The following is a 24,678-nucleotide window of genomic DNA, read 5'->3' as shown; positions in this document are numbered from 1 at the left end:
ATAAATATAAGTGCATTTCTGCAACTGTCGATATGCAAATCAGTAGGTCAATAATGTTTTAAAAAATCATTTATTGCCCAATGGATTGCAAGAGATTTGCATGAATATTCATTGGCAGGCCATGTATGTCTGCTCAAATCAGGCACAAACCTTATGGTCGCCGATTTTGAATGCCTTTTCCAGATTGCTCCGATGTTTGTCCGCGGAAAATTGCTCAGATTCCTGTTGACGTTTCGCAGCTCAAAGTGGATGCCAGCAGCCCTTACCCTTCGTGGCATCATTTTAGGTCATAAAGTCGGAATATGCATTACTCCCCCGGACTTTGAACAGCGGGAAGCTGCAACGTGTACACAATATACAATATACAATATACAATATAAAATATACAACAAAGCCAATTTCAATTTTCCTAAGAACTGATTTATATGCATGCGTATTATTCTATATGTTTTTGTAAAGCAACTCTATTTCGATCCATCCAGTAGGAGTACACCAAAATGCAATTTCTTTGATGTTGCTGACGAATTATGTATGAGGGGTAAGGGAACTAGATTTGCTTGCATAATTCCTCTTAATTAGCCTTTATGGATTGCTTATATATGTAGCTCGCAGGAACTTTGACAGTTGTACGTCCAAGTTCACAACTGTCTTGTTCAATTCCATTTGAGATCCATTGGGCTTTTTTATGTGGGCAAGGTCGCGGCTCTGGAGATTAGAATCGTGTCCAGGCCAACCGTCAAATAAATACAGCAAAAACCGAAATCAAGCCGGACACGTCGTCGTTAGCAACAAAAACATTGTAAAGCTTTTATCAGTCCAAATTATCATTAGTCGCGTTTTCTGTGGGTGCCATAAAAACCATATATGTACTTACATATATGTACAGATAAACATGTATGTGTATGGCTATGCGGATATGGTCTGTTAGGCTTCCCTTCATACGCATTTGGTATTTCCCCATATCCGTGGGGTTTCCATTATTTTACATAAGTTGCTTCAGTCAAAGCTTCAAATTTGGGTCAAAACAAGGATTGACAAAAGGTTTTTTTTTCGAAATATGTCAAATAATAATAAATAATTAAACAATCACAATAAAAAGAACCTTATCAAGCTCAAGTTTTTAGATCTCGAGCTTTCTGGTTGATAAATATAATCTATCTTACAAATTCGTACTTTTTATTCTTAACTCGATTTTTTGATCAACCATGGAAATGGAGCAGATATCTAAAAACAAAACTTAAAATGTTTTTGTATTAGAAACTAAAACATAGTAGCTTATGCCTTTTACAAAATCCCATTTTTCTTTTTTACACAAAATCGTTACAACATTTAATATTCATTTAAAGAAATAAAAAGTTTATATTGGCTTTTATGTCGTTTTTATTTTTAAAAGTTAAATTTTTTATTTACTTGGCAAAAAAGGAACCTTTATGAAAAGTATTTTTATCATTTACCAAGATTAACCATTCAATTACATCAGTCAGCCCAGGTATATGCCATGATATAGCTTCGTTATCTATTGCAGGATTTAATCATTTCATCATTGCGATTTTTGCTTTTTACGGACGACTAATTGTGAGCATGCGAAAAATAACCAAATAATTTTTGATGGTAATCTCACTGATAAGTCAAAGCGGTTCCATCGAACGGCGAGAGATATATTATGTAATGCCAATTATGAGATAATGCGCAAAGAATTATTAATAATCTGATATATTGGTGGGATTTATAGTGGGTTTGACGGCTGACAGCTGCCGGAGCTGAGCCACTAATTGAAAACAATCAGATGCTGATTAGACTAGATGCAGATAGCATGATCGATGGACAATGGCTCGATAAACACTTTGATAATTGTGCGTAATAGATGATTAATAAACTGATATTGGCGGTACTTGCGTATCCAACTGGTTGCCGTTGCCGTTGCCGTTGCCGTTGCCCTTTTGCCACGTGTTGCGTATACGACTAGTGGCCGCCACCACCCACCCACCGACGCCCCATGACTGCGCAAAATCCCGACCAACCATCATCACATTGTGGGCGGCCAACTTCGGTTCGGATGGCGAACGTCGGGATTCGCACTCGGGTGCCACCTGAACGCGTTGAAATCTTTCGTATCCTCGACTCGTATAAATCGCGGTCTCCTTGGCTGCCGATTTTCACTTGCGTTTCAGTTCAGTCTCAAAGCGGTGCAGTCAGCAGCAGTAACGGTTAATATCAGTCCAGATCCAAAAAACTTTTCAAAATTTTATACAACCGTTTCGCAACGTTTTTGAACTTTGTTTTTGTGTTTTGCAGTGGAACCAATTCTAAAATATACTCGAAATTTCAACAGACATTAAATTAAAGTGTTGTGTGTATACGTAAAAAGAGGTGAGTGAAATACTAAATTTTAAAATTCTGTTTTATTGCGGTAATTTAAAATGTTTAGCCAAATATTTTAAAAATGCTTATACTACTAGGAAAATTAAAAAAACCAAACACGTGCGATAGATATATTTAAAAGGTATAATTTTAGATAGAACATTTAAAACTAGATTATATTGAAATTCAAACCAAAGAAATTAAAATATACATTTGTTGTTTAAAGCTAAAGAAAAATTTATGCATTTTATGTTTATGTACAAACATATACAACATACAAATTTAAGTACAAGCAATTACCTTAAAAAATACTAATGTAAAATCAAAAATTAAAAAATTTAAAATTAAATATTTTTTTTATAAAGATGTAACAGCAACAACAGAAATAGTTACTTTAATTTCATAATCAGGAGTTTACATAAAAATATAAAAAAGAATATTCAATGTCTTAATAAATAACTTACTAAAATATAAATTAAATCCCTGTTATTTTAAAAGGTTTATATTTAAGCCTTGGATATTCATTACAGGATATTCATAGGAACTATTAATTTAGTAGTTTGCAAAACTCATATTGTTTGCCGTCGGGAAAATGAAATTACCTATATTTAATAATAGGATCTAAAAATTAATAACGAACAAGCCTATTTTTTCCTTTAAGAATTAGGAATTCATTTTGCTTTACAATTTAAAAAGTTAGGTAAACAGTGTGTAAAATAAAAATAAATTTAACGAAATGATATCAGTTTACTATTAAATGATTCAATTTCATAGTTTTTTTTACTGTATACTAAGAACAATTTCAATCAAAGATTTGAGGGAAATCCTTGAATAGGCTCGTGTAAGACAATTCTTTCCGACTTCCACTTAATTATGATTTTATGGCTCAAAATTTCATATGTTTATAATTCAGCAAATGCCCTGGCCTTTTAGAAATTGCTTCTCAGTGGCCTAAGCCATAAAGTCAACATGGAACCCAAGACCTCTGCGACGGTCCTCCGATGATGTGTGTTGAGCCCAGGACATTTGTTGCTTCCCCTTTGTCCTTGCTGGCTGGTTTGGCTTTGGCCTAGCGACCTTTTTCCTCTTGTATCTGGGAAAATCTTTATTTTATGCTGCAAAATTGAAGTTGGCCCCTTGGCTTTATTACCTCTTGGCCTGGGCCAAGTAAGTCCTTTGGATTATCGCAATCATTTAAGCTTTACTTTGCTCTCATATTAGAGCACCCTTATAGTTTTATGATTTTACGGAAAGCTCAACTCGCTTTTAGCTTTTACCAACTAAAATTGCTTAAACTTCAGCTTCAACTTCTTCATCTTAGCCTTATGATCTTAAAGTTCGGCAGTTGAAATTAAAATTTTCTGTATTAATAACAACAGTTGGCGCTCAAACTTCCCGGAAATTGCTCATTTATTCAGTGATTCGAATGACTTGGTTTCCCCCAAAAACTTAACGAAAATTCCATGGAATTTCTGGTAAAGCACAACTTTAATTTCAGTTTTTTATGAATAAGAATTTCAATTTCATTTTCGTACGCATTAAGTTGATGACCATCTATCAGGTAGATAAAAAAAACAGGAATAATTGAAAAATGATGAAATTAAAAATGAATTTAAGTGTGGTGCATCGCAAAAGCCGCTTAGCTGCGGCAGGAGTAAACGTGAGATGGTTTTGCACAGTGTCACACATTTCATACAAATGATTCTAATCCTTTCGTTTTTTACACGCATTTACATGTCAATGCTGAAATTGAAGTTTAAGTTTTGCGGACAAAATTACAAAAAAAGGCGGATTAAGTTTTTTATTACTTTGATTGAGGGATTGTAACTTCTCATCTGATTTTTGCTGTCTTTTATTTGGTTTGCTCTTAAAATTGGTTTGTATTTCTATTAGCTCATAGGGATTAAGCACTTGTTTTATAGAAGTTTATAGTTTTATTCAATGTAATATGTGGTTGCAAAACTGTGTGTGATCTTTTCGTTTCGCTTTTTAAATGGGGTTTTTAATTTTTATTTTTAAAAGCAAGGAAACAAGGAAACAAGAATTAAAAGTTTTATAAAAGCTATTTTTTAAAACAGCTTTTCCAAAAAAAAGATAAAAGAATACCAGAAAATAATAGCGTTGAACCTGACTTAAATTGTTGTAATTAATGTAGGGATTGGGATATTTAAACAAGAATTCATAAATTGATTTGATGCAGGTCTATGTTTCTGAGCGAATGTTTTCCCTCAAAAATAAAGGTTTATCCATATCCACTGTTCTCACACCCTCTTCGATCATTTTATGTTGCCTACTTTCTTGCGCAAAACGCAATGTCTGGGAAATTCAATTCTCCCGCTCAGGTGCTTTGAATGAAATGGGAGGCGTGGGAAACTACTTATTTGTATGCCCTGCCCTGCCCTGCCCTGCGGTTGTTTGTGAAATGCTCTCGACTGTGACAATTTGAGGACAATTCTTGTTTTCTTTAAATTTACAAAACGGAATAGCACGCAACAGAAAAGACACAGGAGACGCGTGCCGTAAAAGGGCAGATGATTTGGGTTTAGGGATTTCAATTTCTTTGCCGCTCTTTTTATTTTATCTTTGGGTCTAAGATGCGGAAACTTTTCATACTTAATGAATTCGTGTAGGAATAAAGGAGTTTACCGCAACTGGGCAACAATTAAAAAATGCTTAAGCGAATGTCTTTAAAAATTCACTTGAGCCTGGCAAAAAAGGGGCTTAAACCTTAAAATACATAGACGAAGCTAAGAGCAACTTTCGGGCTGAAATGTTTTCTAACAAGCTCCGGAGCGGGAACCTCTTCTTGGACTGCTGTTTCTAATTAAATTTGCATATTTTTATTAATTAAATTGTTTAGCCAGTGTTTACTGGAAGCTCCGAAACTTTGGACCTTCTCACATGTGCAGGCTAATCACTGAAATCGAGGGGAATCCCCACCGAAAATTAACACGCCCCATGGCAATGACAATGCAAACAAAGTGGGGACAATTGCAAATGAAATTTGGATGCTTGCCACGCTCGCCATTTGAACGAGTCCTGTTTGCTCTCTGTTTTAAATTCAAGGAACTTTAGATTCTGCCCGTTTCCAGGCTCATTTCCCCATTTATTGCATTCTTATTACAAGAAGTACGAAAGTACATCATATTTCAGTTTTATAATCCCCTAAACGAACTCTGTATGAATTTAATTGGGCACGATTCTCAGACCAAAAATGTTTACGTCTCTAATTAGGCGAGTTTATGAATTCATAAACGCTCAAAATACCAGGGGAGTAGAGTCACTTTATCTGACTTTTGGCTTCTGTCGAGATATGGTGAGTGCAAATAAACTCTTTATTAAAAGTTTGTAATAAATTGAGTATATAATTTGTACAGTACCTTTTTGTGTAATTAAGGTTAGCTTAAGAGTATCAAGTTATCAGTTATATTTTGAGAATGTATTATAGGAACGCGCATTTTTCATGTCTTGATTAAAGCGATGCATCGAGAATTAAAAGCCATTTTACAATTAACAGGCCCCTGATTAAAATAAACTTTTTTAATTTTCAATTTTTGTTTGTATTTCTTTTGGATACATAAATATATTAATAAGTCAGATTCAATTCGAACAATTGGGGTAAAAATCATCAAAGCTTCAATGGGTTTTGATGGGTTCTCATATTATTCGAAATTTACATGTTTAAAAGATGTTTTTTTATTTTTGTAGTATGCAAGGGTATATAAACTTCCCGTTTTTTTTTGGTTATATATATTTTATAATAATATTTTTTTATATGTCCATCCATTAAAATATATTTTTAAAGCTTTCTATATAGAAGCGTTAGTAATTCCAGATTAATATTTTTATTTGGCTATTTAAAACTAAATTCACTCTGCACTTTAAGTTTCACAATCTTAGACCTACCTTAAGTTAAGAACCAATTGATCAAACAGATTTATTTAAGTTTTTCCTTTTTTATTTGAGCTAGTTTACCTCCGATTTCGCAACCAATATTAAAGATTCCCTGCAGGTAGTTGTTCACCTCATTTGATTCATCGAAGCTGATTACGCCATCGTCGAGGATAAATTTGGTCATGCAAAATGTTAACCTCCTAACATATAAATTTTCACTCTCCATTTCCATTTGCAACGCCATAAACTCAACCATCCCGCCGCCCTCCGATCCCCGAGCAACACTTTGATGGTATTTCCCCATTCTGCTGCCAAATATTTATTCACATTTAAAAAGTATTTTATGTTGCATTTTCCTTTAAGCATTCCTTGGGCTCTGAGCTCTGGGCTCCTGCTGCCACGTGAATCCAAATACCATTCCACGGTGATAAGACATGCATTCGACCCCCCAAAAAAACCCCATCCGTCTCCTGTTTTGTTCGAAGACATGCTTTGGCGATGGGTTTTATGTGTGTTTGCTTTCGTCCCTCAATTTTTTTTGAATTGTTTGTATGACAATGTCAGCATTTTGTAATAAATTCGCTTTAAAAAATATTTGAACGTTTATGGTCGGCATTTAAATTAAATACTCTTCGCCAGCTCAGCTGGCCCTGCAAAAGGAGAGAAAAGCCGAATATTCAACGAGCAGCGGTCCAATGAAATGTCTTTACGCGGATACAAGTATGTATGAATTAAGCTTTGAGGATGGGAAGCGATGAAAAGTTCATTATGCTAATGGTTTGTGTTGCGGCGTTACGTTCACAAACGAAAGGAACAAAATATTTGGTTTAATAAGAAAAAGTAAATAAAATTTATTACCTCAATGAATACAATGCCCGAAACAGGCTTTAACAGGAACTTAAGCAGACCCAGTTCTCGAGGCTCAGATGTGTGCATTTTAATGTTTGCTTTTCCGGCTCAATTTGCCCTTTTCAAGGGAATTAAACCTTCAAGATTTGGAAATTGGCAGAGCTCGAATCGTGCCACACCAAAGGCAATTAAAGATACTTGAACGACTGGGGTAAATATCACAATGTGTAGTAAAGTCTTGTGTTATCGAGTAGAAACATTTACATTTTGCAACTGGCAAACAGAAATTCAATGCAAAATACGACCAATCGAGTGGGGCAAACGTGGTGGCAGTGTTCTCTGTGCTTGTGTTGAGCGAAAGTTTTGACAACAATGCTCAAAAAACATAAACAAACAAACAAACGTCATTGCGACTGGTAGTTTATCAGCCAGCAACTAGAGTGGCTGAGTTGTGGGTTGCATAATACTTTGGGGCGGGGTGGCATATGCTTTTGTGGATTGTTTTAGAGGGGTTCTACCGACCTGACAATGCAATCAAGCGAAAGTGACAGAGTGGCTGGAGCAACGCCACCGACATCGATACGTCGCCAACTGGTGCACATGATGACGGCACCGGGGATTTGGATTTGGGTTTTGTGGATGGCCCGCAATACGCTCGGCTCCACAACCAACTGGCTTTGCCAAAGTATTTAGCCAAACTTCGCCACAAGTTTTCCGTTTTCCGTTTTCCACTCACTCACTCACAATTTCGCATTTCCTTCTGTGCGATTCCCCTCGGCATAGTTGGTGGTCTTCGTTTCATTTGAATATTTTGCCACTCCGGTGACGCAGTTGGCTTGTGGCCCTTTTCATCACATGAGCTACGTGGCCCCTATGTGCTGCAACTTTTCAAAGTGCGAAAAGAATTCTCAAAGTTCCCTTGTTTCAGAGTTCATCTTTTTTTAAAAGATCTTCCCTTGCCATTCTTTTCCTCAGAAACTGGCAATAAAAACCCCACAAAATGTTTACAAGAACTTTTTTCTAAAGCAGGCAAATGTAGATTTTACTCTGATTGCTTGTCCTTATTATTAAAAAAAAACTAAAAATAGAAAAAACGAAATATGTTATGCTTGGTATAATGAATGGTATTAAAAAACAAATAATACAAGCAAATAAAATATTTAAATACTTAAAAAGAAGTGTTTACAAATTTTATAATCAAATAAAACGAGTTGATTTTGTTTAAATGTTAGTTTTATAAAAAAAAATTAATGAAAATGGTAATAAGAAATGTTATATGTTTGTTATTAAAGCGTTGTACGGACGGACGCTTTTCAAAATAAAACTATTTAAAAAAAATACTTTGTTTTGAAACTTTTGGAAAATCCATTTCTTTAACGGGAAAACAATAAATAATAGCTATATTTAAAAAGACATTGGTTTCTTACGACTATGTCATATGTTGCTAGAAAGGTGTTTACTATTTAATTATTACAAATATCATCCTGCCTCAACATATATTGTGCTTTTTCTGATTAAAAACCCATTCAGATTCCTTTTTTTTTGGCATATATATCTAAAACATTTATTAAAATTAAGCAATTTTATAATTTTTATATTTTTGGTCACGACTTTCTTATCATCATAAGAGATTTTATTGTTTAATAATCATGAGCAGACATAAATAAACAATTTAAAATATATGGCTAGCCAAACTCTGGGGACATCCTTTCTTTTCTCTGGCATTTAAAACCATTGGCCAGACCAAAAAACGAAAACTCATCAAAGAACAAAACATTGGATCGAATTGCGGCAAGCAAAACGCAACAATTCCGAATCACCGGAGGCTAATTCACAAATTCCCACAGTTTGCATACAGAAATATATATAAAAGAATAAAAACATTTGCCTAACACCAAATTCCCATTTGGCATCAAACCTGTTGCCGGCATAATTTGTGGCTTGTTCGGTGTTAACCAACCGCAAAATCCAAGCCGAAAGCCCCAACCGACCCCAACTCAAGAACCATCCGTAACTTTGCTCTAGTTGAGTGCAATTATTTTAATCTGTTGCCAACATTTTCGGCATAATTTTTCATCAATTTTAAGGATTCAAGGGCGGGACGTAACAAAAATAAAAGAATTCCTTGGGCCGCAATGAATTTTTAAGTAAATGTAAAGAGTGCCGGGCCCAAGTGGAGATTCCTTGCCGTGCCCCAAGCCGCCCCTGAATCTGATACCGCCTCATCCGCCTCATCCACATCGTCAACCCCATTCACGTAGTGAAAGTCGGTCTCGAAAGAAACCCAACTCGCGTGGCAACTCCCAGGAGGATGTTATCCTGTCGGTTGTGGCGGGCAATGCTTTTAGCCTCCGCAAGTTAAATGCTCCCGCCCCGGATCTCCTCACCTTTGACCCACCTTCCGTTCGCCTTTTCCACCTCATTGTCTTTATGTGCGGCAAAGGAGGCCCTTTCTTCATTCCCCGCGTTCCCTGCTGGGTCAACAATTTTTACCTTGTTTTCGGCATCCGAGAAATGCTCGGTTATCCACAACAGGCGCATCGAGGATGTCTCTGCTCCATGTCCCTTACACAGGGACCAAGAAAACTTTGAACCAAAGTTTAGCCCCCATGAGGAACACACGAAAGTTTTCTTTGAGTATTTTTTTTGTTAATGGTACATAACCATTATAGGTTAAACAATTATAATTACTAGTGTTTTCTGACGTGACCTTTTAGGCGAGTGTGTGTGAAGGATAATTATTTTATGAGCCGTAAAAAGACTAACACTCAGTGCTTTGAACTCTCTTTAGTAGCTATATTAATTTTGCGGGGACAATATATACGAATGTAATGATGGTTTGTAATAAACCTTAAATATTGCCCATAAATGTTTCTTAGAATTTGATTGCCTTACAAAAACTCTATATAAATATTACTAAATATAACTTGTATTAAAATGTGATTGATTTAAGTAATTCGAGTCATCTTTTAAAATAGAAACTCTTCTAAAAGCACTTTTGATGTCTCTTAGAATTTTATCACCTCACAAAAATACTCTTTAAATACTTAAATATATAATTATATTAAAGAGTTATTGTTGAGAATCAAGTGCTGACGTCGCGTGCTATAAAGTGTTAGTAAGCGTGGCCATAACCAGCTTAACTAAATTTAAGTCATAGCCAATCTAATCGGTTCAAGATTATTGCCTTGATTGATTGGCATTAACTGTTTGCCTGCAGATATTATATTTGACACTTCAAGTTTTCGGGGCTGTGACTTGTTGGTATCTCCAAGATTTTCGCCAGATTCCAAGTGATAGCAGGAGTTCAAAGTTTCGAACTTGTTAGCTTTTAGTTTGTAATTCGTAGGTGGGAAAACCCATTTCTGACTGTGTCTTTGGCTAGTTAAGTGCAAGCTTAACAGGAGTTTCCATTAGGCGGAAAAGGAAAAGGCAAGAAATAGTGGCCTCACCTGTTTTGCGGACATTTAGCCGACTTATGCCTGGTGGCTTTGCCAAGTAATCAGTTAAGATGGCATCGTATCCGTACACAAAGCGAGCCGCAAGGATATGCAGGACACGCTCATCCGAATCGGGGCAAATCAAATGTCTGCCAACACAAATCCAAATCAATCTTCTGTCTCCGGCTGTGTGGGCCTTGTTTGCTTAATTTGACAAACGGAATAATTTGATGAACATCTAAAATGGCAGCCAGGAACCCAGCGGTGTTCGTGGGCTCCCAGAAGCACGGACACCGCAGAATCCTCCGACTTTGTCACTAATTCAATAAGCATCCAATTACAACGCGGCGGGAGAGGTTTTCTTTTCCCTCTCCCCTTTCCCCTATCCCTTACCCCCATCCTCCAGTTTCCCCCCACCGAGAAGCCACCCCCTTCCATGCGTATACGCAATTTTCATTTGGTATATGAAAATTTAATGCAACTAAAAGTGGCTGTCGTCGCAATAATTTCCCCTAATTATTTTGCTTTCCTTTACCTGGCTTTGCTAAATTACGTAGAATTTATTTATTTACAAATGACAACGATAATGGAATAAATGTTGCACTAATTAAATAATGGTTAAAGGTCATTTTAAAAGGGAATGGTTTTCAAAACGTTAATTTTATTTAAATTTTATTTCATAATTTGTATGGAAGGCTTTAACAGCTTTTTACCTTACTTTTTGGTAACGTTCAATTTATATTGGTAGCATCTTCTAACAGTGTATCAAAATTTAAGCAGGACTAAAACAATCTGGCTAAAGTTTTTAAAATAATATTAATAATTAATAATTCGATTTATGTATTTATTTGGAGGTCAATTGAAACCAATACAAATCATTTTTATGAAATGTAAAATTAACTCAATTTTTTTTATATAGCTTTATTGACAGTTTAACTAATAAGTATCAGTCCGGAAATATTTGTATTGGTTCTACTACATTATTGCTGGTTTTTTTTCTTGTATTTAATATTTTTTTTTTGTTTTTCATTTAGAAGAAATGGTTGAGAAATCTGCTCGTCCAATATACCCTGCCCAAGTCACTAAATGCTGGGTATGGGGATTAAAGCACGTGGAAGCATTCTTGATTGTTGATGCTGAGGAAGTGGTCTAGAATTCTTAGCCCTGGCATTGGGATTGAATGACCCAAATTCAATTTGCCAAGTCGTGTGCCCAGATCGCACCCTGCCAGCCCCGCCCTCCAATCATAAGTACGTTTCCAGTTACCAACGCAGCGGGCCACCCAACGACTCACAAAAGCCGGGGGTTTCGGGTTTGGGGTTTGGGTTGTGAGTGTGAGTGTGTCTTGTTGTGTTGGCCATAATCAACGCAATGCAATTTCAATGTCTGACTCTCGTGTTACACTTTTGTCCCGGCTGCACCCACCTCCGAGCTCCCATTTCCCATTTCCCATTGGCCACCTCCTTCCACCTTCCACTTTCCACCTTTTCGTCCCTGGCCAGTTGGCTAAGCATCGCCACTTGGCCAAGGTGAGGCAGATGGGGACTCTGAGTCAAGGATCTCGTTAGCCAAATGCCTGTCCCGTGCTGACTGGGCGCTACACTTGATTTGGGTTAGCCACGACCATGGTCAAAAGCTGCCCAAACAGTTGTGGCCGATTCCTGTTGATGGGATTTGAATGTTGTGTCCGTGGAAGTTTGACTTCGGTTGGTGGATGTGTTTATTTTCGACGGGTTCTTTAATGCCAGATTATGCAATCAAATTCTGATTGCTGAACATCTCTTTGATGTTCGGCAGTTTAGCTGGTTAAGAGATAGCATCAAAATTGTTGAGTAGTTCTTTTTTTGTAGCTTGTAAAAGCTGTCTGAACAAAGAAGTGTCTAAACAAGATAAAAATGAGCTTGGATGTTTATTTTGGGGCTTTGGAAGACAATTTTTAACAGTGTCCTTTGAGCATGTCCCAATGCAATAAGCTGCTTACGAAAAAATACGTTTGGTTTTGTATTTTTTACTTAATATCACATTTTGTTTTGTTTAAATATTCTAAGAATGCGTGGAGATAAAGTAAAAATCGTCAAATAATTTTTATATTCAGTCTTACTTTTAGCAAATGGTGTTAAAGCTTTACTATTAAAAAGAAAGAATGCTTTTAAATCCTAGCAATTGAAATTAAGCTTTCATTGCAAGCAAGCCAGCATCAACAATGCAAATACCATTAAACCATTTAGTGACACAATTTATTCATCCACCAGAAAACTATAATAACAGGCAATAAATACAGTTTATGGTTTTAAAATTATTTAATTCTACTGAGAAATGTGAATTTATTCTCCATCAATATATACTCTTGATTGGGCATCAAAAATTAAATATTTAATTTCACTTCTTAAATGGCTATAATTCAAAGCTCGTGGCAAAGTGTTTCTTTTAAAACTTCAATATTTAACTTGATTAATCGCCTGGCACTTGACTGACTCCGGGGCCCATAAACTACGAGTGGCTGCATCGGAGATCAAGCAAGCTGTGAAAATGCAATCGGCGGAAAAAAATGGCGGAGTGGGCGGGGCTGCATGATGGAACCTTTCGCCCACTATTAATGTAGGCCGGTGACCCAGAGGCAAATGCTCACTGACCGAAAGGGATACCAGTTTATTTGTCCACTTCCCTGCTCAGTGCGTCGTTAAATATTTACCAATGGTAAATATTTGCTGATTATTTTTGGTTAAATATTATTTGCATCTCGGACTAAGCCTTTATGCCCGGCCTGACCACGCAGGGATGGACGCAAATAAAAAATAAATCAAAATTCATGTGGGGCTTACACTTCGCCGAGTTGTACGGTTAGTTGGCCGGTCACCCCGGGCGTATACTTTATTTATGTATATTTGCCGACTACAATCAACTGTCCCATAAATCAAAAATGATTGATAAACTGCCAGGACCGTCGAATACGTATGGCCTACGAGCAGCCTAATAATTGCACATGAAATGTCACCACAAAAACAGTCGGTCTCCGTCGGTAATCATACGCCCCGTGTGCCCAGTGCCAGAATGGTAGCCGAAATTGCCCGACGGTGCGTGAAATCCGTTGATTACTTTATTTGGGGCCGAAAGTGCGCAACGCACTCGTCCGTGGACGCCTCCATTTCGCAGCTGTATGTCCGGGTGTAACTAACCCTCGGCGATAAGCGGATGCCCTGCACCACAATTAACCTGTGGCTCACCACACAAGACCACTCGGAACAATCCCCCCACCACCAACTACCCACAGCCCCAAACACATGAGCAAACAATCCCTGCGCTGGCAGTAAAACGCAATCGAACAAATGAATCTCCTTTGTCCGCCTTGGCCAATTGAAGTGCCATTTTATTTGGTTTTAAATCTGATTTCAATAAGGACTTAAGCTTAATAAAAGGAAGATGATGACGACTGGACCTGCATTTGCTTTTATCTGCGAAAACGAAATATATATTTTTATATGACCGAGCAAATTGTTGAGGGAAAAGCTCAAGTGTAACCATTTAATTGGAAGGGAATTTCTGGTGGCCATTTGAGCTTGAACGAATGTGCTTCCTCGTGGCTGAGGGCGATTAAGCTCCCACGTTTCTTTAAATTAACCAATTGAAAAGCAATTTACTTAGGTAATCAACATTTAGGAAATATTTTAAAGCCCCTTAAGATATATCATCCCCCAAATGGGATATATTATAATCTCTAACGAGAAAAAAATCGTTTAAAAGATCATGAAATAATAATTATTAAAATTAAATTTTAACTTAAAATGTTTTTAGAACTCGCATCGCTTAGAAACTAGTATTTGTTCGTTCTATTTTACCCTTGAAATAATATTAAATTTTAAATGTAAATACATTAGTTTTTAACTTCTCAGTCTTTAAATATTTTAATAAATTAAAAATTAAATTTTTTGCCAAACAGTCAGTGAATAATAAAATTGTTGACGTATTCCCCGTGGATTTTAATGATTTTCCCAAATATATGGTTATTCCCTGAACAAAAAAAACTACTTACCGTTATCTACATTTCATTTACTTATCTGTGGGCTTAGTGAACTGATAATATTAACAAATTAGTATGAGGAGACACTTCTTATTATCGCATTGGTTACATGATCATAGTCACTCGAATGCCAAATCAAAACAAAGTCCAGCTGCGCATATGAATAGTAGGATTCACTTCTTGAGAATAGCGCTATCGTTCAGATAGATAGCCAAAATATCGCCCCATATACACCTGAAATAGTAATAAGCCAGATTATAATTATCGCTCGATAGGATCCTATTGACTTAAACCGCACAAGACTTGGAGTGTTTGGCGGCAGCGTCAGAGCAGTGGCTCCTAAATCTTATCACTGGCCAATTTGGGCTGTGATTGACGGGCAAGTGCTATAAATTAGACCCGTCCCTCGGATCACCAGTTAGTCGAACTCGAGTAGACAACCAAGAAGCCAAGAGAATGATCAAGTCCATTGCTGCGATAGCCCTGCTGGTGGCTCTGGCCAGTGCCGAGCTGCACCGCGTGCCGATCCTCAAGGAGCAGAACTTCGTGAAGACGCGCCAGAATGTCCTGGCCGAGAAGTCGTACCTGCGCACCAAGTACCAGTTGCCCTCCGTCCGCAGCGTGGACGAGGAGCAGCTGTCCAACTCGATGAACATGGCCTACTACGGAGCCATTTCCATCGGCACTCCGGCCCAGAGCTTCAAGGTGCTGTTCGACTCGGGCTCCTCCAATCTGTGGGTGCCCTCGAACACCTGCCAGAGCGATGCCTGTCTGACCCACAACCAGTACGACTCCAGCGACAGCTCCACCTATGTGGCCAACGGCGAGAGCTTCTCCATTCAGTACGGAACTGGCAGCCTCACCGGCTACCTGTCCACCGATACCGTCGACGTGAACGGCCTGCAGGTCCAGAGCCAGACCTTTGCCGAGTCCACCAACGAGCCGGGCACCAACTTCAATGACGCCAACTTCGATGGCATCCTGGGCATGGCCTACGAGGCCCTGGCAGTCGATGGAGTGGCTCCTGTGTTCTACAACATGGTCGCCCAGGGACTGGTCGACAGCTCCGTGTTCTCGTTCTATCTGGCCCGCGATGGCACCTCCGCCCAGGGTGGTGAGCTCATCTTCGGCGGCTCCGACGCCTCCTTGTACTCCGGCGCCCTGACCTACGTGCCCATCTCCGAGCAGGGCTACTGGCAGTTCACCATGGCCGGAGCGTCCATCGATGGCTACTCGCTGTGCGATGACTGCCAGGCCATTGCCGACACTGGCACCTCCCTGATCGTGGCCCCCTACGACGCCTACTACACCCTGTCCGAGATCCTGAACGTGGGCGAGGACAACGATGTGGACTGCTCCACCGTCAGCTCCCTCCCGGACCTCACCTTCAACATCGGCGGCACTGACTTCACCCTGAAGCCGTCGGCCTACATCATCCAGTCGGAGGGCACCTGCATGTCCGCCTTCGAGTACATGGGCACCGACTTCTGGATCCTGGGAGACGTCTTCATTGGCCAGTACTACACCGAGTTCGATCTGGGCAACAACCGCATCGGCTTCGCCCCCGTCGCCTAAGTTACGATCCAGTGATTCAGTGTTTCTGTGATTCAGTGATCAATAAAGCAACGAGTACCTTGCATTTGCCATTGAAATGTCTAAGAACCCACTGAAGTGGGTAGCCTTCTCAAGGCTGGAGGGTGTAACAATCTAATCTGTTTACGACTTTGTTAGCCGGGGTACTTACAATTGTGATTTAATTGTTTGAGGGTTTTTTATTACAGTCAGGGCTATTGATTTTGCTTGCAAGTAGGTTTTTAATTTATTTTAATTTAGAGTCAAGGCCTATAACTTCTAATGAATCAATTTTAAAATTGTTATCTAAAAGCTTCATAAAATAACTTTATTTCTTTTTAAGATCTTCAAAACGAGTGGAAAGGAAGCTTTACATTTGTTCGTGAAAATCGAAATCGAATAATTTGATAAAACCATCGATTTATTTACAGAAAAGAATGAAAAAAAAGTTTTTTTAATCATTTAGATATGCTCTATCTAACTGCTATTGTGTTGTTCTTAATTAGATTAAATATGAAAATTGTACGATAAAATGAAAGTTATTTATTTGTTATAGGACTTTGAGGCCTAGCTATAATTCCCAGAAAATGTCGTTGGTAAAAATGTCAATAAAACCCGTATATCTATGTTGCTTTCAATATCATAGTTTGATTAGATTCAAATCAAAACTAAAAATTTCACATATTTTAAGTATTTACTCTTGTCAGAAAGAACTTTAGCTGTAGCATAAATTTAAATTTTATATCTAACAGCATATCACTTTCCTAAACTCCTCTGCCCCATCCATCATGAAGCTGTGATTTATTGACACTTAACTAAACTGAGGCATTTACCCAACTGTGTTATCCGGTAGTCCGCAAATCCTCAGCCGGCAGTGCGACAAATGTTGACTCGGATCCACGGAGGATGCGGTGCCATGGGGGATTGGGGGTGGTGGTGTGTTTTGAAGGCAATGACAGAATCCATCAGTTCGGAGAGCCAATTCATTTGTCCAGCCTGTTGCCCGGGCAATGATGTGTGTCACTGGGTGTCAAGAGGTCTCTGGGGCAACAGGGAGGCAGAGGGTGGCCAGTGTGATGTCAGAGAGGACTATAGTTTGCAACTGCAAACACAACAGTGACAACACCATTTGGGAGCAGCTGCAGGATGACGAGGGGGGTATCCGTGTGCCGTATGACAGGAAGTGGAAGCGCAGTTGAGCAATGCAACAAGTCGAGGTCCTACCTCTGCGTACTGGGACAACAGGTCATATTGCTCTGCTACTGCTACTGCTATTTAGTAGCCAACGCAAATGAGTTGCTGACAACCAATGGACAGGGAAGACGAGGACTCCAGAAGCAGGAAAGGAAAAACGGGAAACAGGAAGGCTAGCCCAGATAGGGGCTTTGGGGCTGGGATTGGGACTGCTTCGTTGAGCAGTTAATGAATCACTTAATGGAAAAACCTGGTCGCCAACGCCACCCGACTTCCGTTCTGAGTGTCAACTCAACGCTCGCAATCGATTTTTAATTGTGTCTGATTGATGTTGACCCAAGAACACTAAACCGTTTGGCTTTGTCTAATATTTATGCAAACACTTGGAAAAATTGGCTTGGACTAAAGTCCTTTATGACATTAAAGTATTTTTAGAACAGAATTGCTTTATACACGCAGACAAACAATTAAAAAAATTTTAAGAGTCGATTTGTTTGCTTTTGTAATCAATGTGTGGCTTAAGCATAAGAATAGAATAGTAAATAAAATTGTGGTTTTACACACTTCTTACATGCTATAAACTACAAACTAAACTAAACTACAAACTGCATAAATATAGAGTACAGACCAACAATTAAAATACTCTTAAGAGTTGGGATGTTTGCTTTCATATTCAAAAAAAGAAATAATAATAAGGCATGTGATTTAAGCATAACTTTAAAAAACTACATGCAGACCAACAATTGAAATACTTTAAATTAGAATAACTTTAAATAGTTATTGAAACACTTCTTATATGTTAACAAATCCATAACTAAAGATAATCTGCTTTTTTGCTTATTTTAATAACAAATTTGTTTCAATTCTAATTTTTTTAAATAAATATATTTTTTTAATCTTTTTTAGGAGACAGCCGCACAATGATGACAAACCGATGTGCTTGCCTCGCCTTGGCGTTCCTGCTCTTCTGCTTTTTGGCCATCTCGAGCATCGAGGCAGCTCCAATGCCCAGGTAGTTGTACCCTATTCCCACCCACATTCAGCCATATCATTTCCAATTTGGTTGAACACATACAAAGAGACATGGCCTAATTAAATTCCGGCACTTTTGGCTGCCAAAAACCAAAAAATGTGTAATACAAATATTTGTGCAAAAGCAATTACCCCACTGAGTGCCAGTCAATGTTGGTTCAGAGCCAGTCTTGGCCATGTAGGAGTTGGAAATGTACTTATATGCTCCGGAGGGGGGATACTGCTCACATGAGTTTTTACACTTTAGAGTGTCAGCGTCTTTTTCAGTCACATCCAAAGTCTTCACTGCTGGCAAGCGAGAAATTTTAATTAATAAAATGTAATCGTAGACAGAAAAGTTTACCAAAAATTATAATGCTAGGGGACATTCACTTGAGCAGTAGAAATAGATAATGTTTTAAGGAATTTAAAACTCAATTTTCCTTCGTCGAAGCAACTATTAAAAATTCGTTGGCCCTGCCCATCTAATTAGCAATTGCTCGAATGGAAAATGCCCCAAACATTTGGGCATTAACAAATAATTGGGTTCCCATGCAAATGAAGATTTTAAGCCAGTCGAACGTCAAATTTAACAGAGCCAAAGTAATTAGATATCCTGTTTAGCCGCATGGCACACAAATGCCCAAATATATAAATACAACACGAAAACACAACGAGCCAAACACTAATTTTCCATTCCGCTGATTCCAAAATAGCCAATCCAATGGCGGCGGATACGGCGCTGGCTATAACGAGCTGGAGGAGGTGCCCGACGACCTGCTCATGGAGCTGATGACTCGCTTTGGACGCACCATCATACGGGCTCGAAACGACCTGGAGAAGTAAGTACGAAAATTAAAGCCAGTTAAAACTGATTTTTAAAGGGTCTAATTAAGATAGCTAGGTAAAGCAACCTTCAAAAATATGTATATTTGAAGTTTAAATAAAGTAAGCTTCAAATTATTTCAAACCAACATTTTTATGACCAAGCTTAAAACTTAAATATAACACAATAGAAAAGAAATTTAGTGTTATACCATCTGAAAACTAAAAAAAAACAAGTAAAAATTTAAAAAAAAAGTCTTGCTCCTGCAACTATTACCATTATATTACCATTTAACAACATTTTTTTTTTCGTTCATAAATAACCTTTAAATCGTTCTCAGAACATAAAGATTTAAAATCGTAATAGTATGATATGCAACGCAGTGGGGGAGAAGTTTCCGATCATTTAAGCATACATAATCTTGATCAGGATTATTAGCACAGTCGATCTAGCAATAACCTTTGAAACATTAACAAAGTTTATCATTTTGAAGTACACCATCACAATCACTGGAAAATTTATAAGAAAGTAATAAAACACTTTGTTGTTTTTAAACATAACTAAATATATCTTATTGTTATTATTATTATAAATATTAAATTAAATAAACATTAATTTTAAAATAAAGAAAAAGCACCCATTTTTTATCAAGTTATAATTTTTTTAAGCATATATATATCTTGAGATAGAATATAGTCAATATAGCTGCAATAGTCTTTATTCTTTTGCTTGCTAAAGTAAACTTCCTTTCTTATTAGGATTTGAAAAGCACATTTCATAAAAGCCAATTAATTATATCAATTTCTTAAATCATATTTTCTGAACTAAGTTTATGAGAAACATTAGTTTTTTCTTAGTTAGGGATACAAACAAATAAATTTTGAATTTTCCTCAGTATATTTTACCCAATTTTATGAAATTGTATTAATTTATTGTTTCTCAGCTCCAAGCGAACCGTGGACTTTGGCTTGGCCCGAGGCTACTCGGGAACCCAGGAGGCGAAACATCGCATGGGTCTGGCTGCGGCCAACTTCGCTGGCGGACCCGGTCGAAGGCGGCGATCGGAGACCGATGTCTAAGTCGTCGACTGGGTGAATCCGAATCCTGTGGACGTTAAGGACGAGTGTCAAACTTCTCAATTTAAACTTGACCCATTCTTTGACTCTTTTTTAGAGCTTTCACTTGCATTACGTTAGATCGTTTGTTATTCATTGTACATATATATTTATTACCGATCAGTCCACGTGTATTCATCGCATGTTTCTTAACAAGTGTTTTGCAGAATTATGAAAAATAAATATTTAACAGATATCGAAATTATATATACCAAGAAGGCGATCACCCAAATAAAAACGTTAATCTGTTGCTCCGAAAGAAAATGTTGAACACTATTTATGAAAATTTCTAACTCAGATTGAACTCAGTTCTAATTACTCGTCTTAACCCAACAAAAAAGAGAATTACTTAAGAAGAGAAGGGAGAAATTTAAATAAATATCTTAAATATATATATTCAAGTGTAGGCAAAATCGCGCAAAAAATCTTTAACTAGGTATGTCTTACATAAACATAAAAGCTACACATGAACACACTTTTGGCCCCCAAACGAAGCCATAAAAACCCCAACGAAACTGAAAGTTTATTTCATCAATAGCCGAACAGTCGCTTGCGACTTTTAAGTATTGTAAATATGAATTATTAAAGCACACGTACAAAAATCGCGATACAAATATACATATATATATATATATATATACACTTACGGAATTCTATTTAATAATTATTGTGTCTATGGAAAATGCTGCAAACATATAACTTACCGTGAGTCGGGACACGATTAAATAAAAGTCTACATTTTGAGAAACTTCACATATTTTCAAGATTTTAAATGGGAGTTCAGGGCTGAGCAAACGTTTAATTTTACTTTAAATGTACCTCTTTTAGTGGTTGGTTTAGTCTTTAATTTAGAAATGGGTTTTTATCTTTCCTCGTACCCAAGCATAATCGCACACTTGACCCAGGTGGTTGTGCTCCATCCATCTAATTTCCAGAGCTCATAAAATGTATTCATTTGGGAGCTGCAAATGCATTACAAATCGCTTACACAAACAAACACGCCGAGCTGCAAATGCAATTGATTTTATTTATTTACAGGCGAATTAGAGTGGGCTGATTTATGCATGGCAATCGAATGGTTTCCTAGGCAGATAAGTGGACTTCGAGGTACCATAAATGCCACTACATTTAATTCAGAGCTGGATATGTGGTAATAAATACGATAAGAGATGATAATTAAGCGTTGGCACATAAACGAAACAAATAAGTTGTGCAAATATAAAAGAGCCAAATGCCAAAAAGTAAACTCGAATAAGAATAAACTAAAATAAATTAAACATGAAATGAGTAAAATAATATTAAATGAATTTGTGCAATGCCTAAAATTATGTTATGTTTTGACATGGCACAACGAATAAAATGTTTATTTGAGTGCCGTGATTCAGAGAATTATTTGTTTGCTGTGCTTAAATTGTTAACAGTCTTAAATGAATTCGGAAACGGTTTATTGCATACTTAAACATAATTTTATACCCTTTCAAAGGGCATTTTAATTTTTAAAATTAAGTGAAATCAAAATTATAGTTTCGCTAGTTACTTTGAGATAATGGTTTAAGGTAATGGTTTAATGTTTCGGAATTACAATTTTTGTATATAAATGGGTATAGTAATTATTCATTATTTTAGACTTAAGGTTTTTTTTTTATTAAAATTAAGGTATATAAATCTTAATATATGTAGTTGTTATAAAGAAAATGTAATTTTTGCAATAGCTGCCAGGGTATTTAAACTTCGGCTTCCCAAAGTTTGTTTCTCTTCTTTTTGATTAATAAATTCCGACTTTGAATATCAAATTAGATTAAATAATATTTAAGTTGTTTCAGAAGTTGTTAATGAATTCCCTTGGAATATCAAATTAGATTTAAGTTGTTGCAGAATGAGTCCATATCGCTGTACTTGGGTTGGACTTTCAAGTTGGGGTTCCAGAACTCCTGCAGAAACTTGCTGCCGATAACTGCGACGATTTTTTCGAGTAGCTGGATCCTCCTCCTCTTGCCTGGAAATAACACTCTCCTTCTCCGACTTTAGTTTCATTAGTTCTTCGCGTAGCCACTGATTTTGGAGAGCCAGTAAGTCTACCTATACACAAACAATAGTTGATATGTACATATATGATTTTTAAAATTTGTGCATTTATTTGCACTCTTACACTATCCAATTCGAATTCCATTTCAGCAATCGTGACATAGGCTTCATCCAATTTTTTTTTAACCAGGGCCATCTCATTTTTTAGTTTCTCGATTTCACTGTGTTCACAAGAGCATTTAAAAGACCGGTTTGTATTCTTTAGGAATGGAGAAAATTTCATTTTCAGGGGATTCACATTTCTGTGTTTGCAGTAACAAGTTGTCGGATTCATTTGAAAAAATGCCCGTAGCTAACCACTCTTAAAACGCAACTGATTTGAGCAAAATGCTTACTTTCCATTTTGGCTTTGAAATATATAAAGATTGGGGTAGTCACCCTAAATAAAGATAAAGCCGAAAGATACGTTATCACTCTTTATTTTTTCTTGTCAAAGCTTAGCAGCCATAAATCGATGAAGTGTATAAGTGCTAAATGTTGCTGCAGAATTTTATACATTATAGGACGAAACATTTTAATAGTTTTCATTTTCAGAGGTATTAAAATTACGAATTTGACAGTGTAAGTAAATTAATGTAATTTTTTTCAGACAAGAATTCGATTTCAAAAAATTCCAACTGGGGATAAAAATCTAAATGGATGGGCGGCTCTAAGAGATTTTTACATTTTTATGATCTATAACCGGCAAAACCTAAGAAGCTAATTGAAGTCAGGTGAAATTTTAGTATTAATTCTTTTTATGTTCCTACCTTTTTAGGAGAAAAGTCAGTGTTGTTGGGTCAATGAAAAACTGCATTGGAACAGAAAATTCTTGTGTAGCGACAAACTGAGATCCAGTTACTGGTTGAGAATCCTGGGCCTGTGACAGTGAGCTATAATATGCCACAATCCGGTGGGGATTGGCAGCTCCCGTATCAACAGCAGATGAAGCTCCTCCAGATCTGTCTGATTTTGGCAGATAGATCGGAGTCATCTCTACTCAGCCGGCGAAGGTTGACCTGGAATATCCCCCCTCTTCCATCATTGAAAAGCGAGATCCACCAAGCCCAGAAAATGCTTTTTGGAGTGGCAATTTGCGGTGTATCAATCAAATGAGACAGAAAAGCGTACAGTGTGTTGTAATTGTCGGTGATCAGCTCCTCCAAAGTGGCGTACAGGTTCAGACATTCATGAATGCCTTAAATCCGAATTCAACAGAATCCAAGTCAGTTCGGGTCAAATACAACGTCTTTAAATGGCCCCAACGGATCTTCATATAGGATTGAATATTGCCGCTGTGCAAGAACTTTCGAATTAATAACTTAAAACTTCATAAGCAATAGATCTGATATATCGAATGTATGGGTTTGCAAAACAATATTGAGGTTCAGGTTTGATACATATGCGGTTCAGCTTCGCTTTATACTTTGGTTCTGCAACTTGGCCCAATCGTAATCATTTTAAGAGTTAAGCATTTTGTCGCACATTTGTCGGAAAAATTACCTAATAAAACTATAGCTTTAAATATATCAATGCATGCTTCGTTTATTTAAATGACGGAATGAATCTTAGTCAATGAAAATACGAAATTCTTAAACTAATGCAAATATAAGTTGAATGGTAATGTTGAATCTTAATTAATTACTCAGAGTGTTGACCTTTAACGGCGAATAAAGTAATCTCAGTAACATGTAAAATACTTATGAAATAGATGGAAGAACTTATTCGATTGGCACTTGTGGGTATGGATGCGAAACTACAACCTGTTGATTGGCGTTTATACATATAAACACGACAATAATAATACTACGTAAATCCAGGGCCAATTATAGCACCTCAGTTTGCATGCGCTTTCTTAGAAAAGTAATTGGTGGTTTCTTAATCTACCAAGCTAAATATGTACAGTCTTGGAGCAGTGGGCATATATTAAAGATATTATTATGAAATGATATTCCGTTGATTTTGTCAAATTTTTACACCATTGGCCTGGCCAGCCGGAATGGGAATCGGAGGAGCCAGGCTGGTTCCGCCACCCGCTGCCTCCGAAGTCATCAGCTCCATGTACTGGAACGGCACGTGGAAGCTCTGGCCCTTGTGCTCCACCAGCAGGTGGCCCCGCCCGGTGGACGCACTCACCACGGTCACCGCCTCGCCCTTCTTCAGCTGCAGCGCCTCCGACTGGCCCTCCTCGGGGAAGTTCGTCTTCATGACCCGGCTCTGCGGATAGCCCAGCTTCGAGTTGCCGCTGATCGTGTAGCAGCGGGACGGCGGCACCGGCGGCGGACGTTCCTGTTCAATATAGAAATGTTGGGCATTTAAATATAGTTAAGCAAA

The 24,678-nt window shown here is 37.5% G+C and overlaps 4 protein-coding genes across 6 annotated transcripts in view; 2 read left to right on the top strand and 2 right to left on the bottom strand.

Moving 5' to 3' along the window:
• The first annotated feature begins 2,061 nt into the window (after positions 1 to 2,061).
• Positions 2,062 to 21,033, top strand: LOC128263143 (diuretic hormone class 2). Of its 2 annotated transcripts, none has more exons than XM_052997870.1 (5): positions 2,062 to 2,207; positions 2,296 to 2,370; positions 18,235 to 18,340; positions 19,056 to 19,181; positions 20,109 to 21,033. In XM_052997870.1, the coding sequence occupies exons 3-5, from the start codon at positions 18,249 to 18,251 to the stop codon at positions 20,242 to 20,244; spliced, it is 354 nt and encodes a 117-aa protein (XP_052853830.1). In that variant the 5' UTR covers positions 2,062 to 2,207; positions 2,296 to 2,370; positions 18,235 to 18,248; the 3' UTR covers positions 20,245 to 21,033. The 2 variants fall into 2 exon arrangements, with proteins under 2 accessions (XP_052853830.1, XP_052853829.1); XM_052997869.1 differs by having other exon boundaries at positions 2,065 to 2,207; positions 18,235 to 18,343.
• LOC128263139 (lysosomal aspartic protease) lies at positions 14,963 to 16,199 on the top strand. The gene has a single exon (XM_052997866.1). The coding sequence runs from the start codon at positions 15,019 to 15,021 to the stop codon at positions 16,135 to 16,137; it is 1,119 nt and encodes a 372-aa protein (XP_052853826.1). The 5' UTR covers positions 14,963 to 15,018; the 3' UTR covers positions 16,138 to 16,199.
• A 942-nt stretch (positions 21,034 to 21,975) lies between the features above and the next one.
• Positions 21,976 to 22,737, bottom strand: LOC128263140 (uncharacterized). The gene is made up of 2 exons (XM_052997867.1): positions 22,430 to 22,737; positions 21,976 to 22,359 (listed from the first exon to the last, which is right to left on the bottom strand). The coding sequence occupies exons 1-2, from the start codon at positions 22,637 to 22,639 to the stop codon at positions 22,090 to 22,092; spliced, it is 480 nt and encodes a 159-aa protein (XP_052853827.1). The 5' UTR covers positions 22,640 to 22,737; the 3' UTR covers positions 21,976 to 22,089.
• Positions 22,738 to 23,863: 1,126 nt separating this feature from the next.
• The window catches only part of LOC128263138 (unconventional myosin-IXAa), a 29,205-nt gene continuing 28,390 nt past the window's right edge, over positions 23,864 to 24,678 (bottom strand). For both annotated transcript variants that reach the window (XM_052997864.1, XM_052997865.1), the window contains one exon: positions 23,864 to 24,633. In XM_052997864.1, coding sequence (XP_052853824.1) covers positions 24,310 to 24,633 — 324 coding nt within the window. In that variant the 3' untranslated portion in view covers positions 23,864 to 24,309. The remainder of the gene's footprint in view (positions 24,634 to 24,678) is intronic.

This window comes from Drosophila gunungcola, unplaced genomic scaffold (assembly GCF_025200985.1).
Source record: "Drosophila gunungcola strain Sukarami unplaced genomic scaffold, Dgunungcola_SK_2 000001F, whole genome shotgun sequence".
NCBI classification, from domain to species: Eukaryota; Metazoa; Arthropoda; class Insecta; order Diptera; family Drosophilidae; genus Drosophila; species Drosophila gunungcola.
This window is presented reverse-complemented; position numbering and strand designations above follow the sequence as displayed.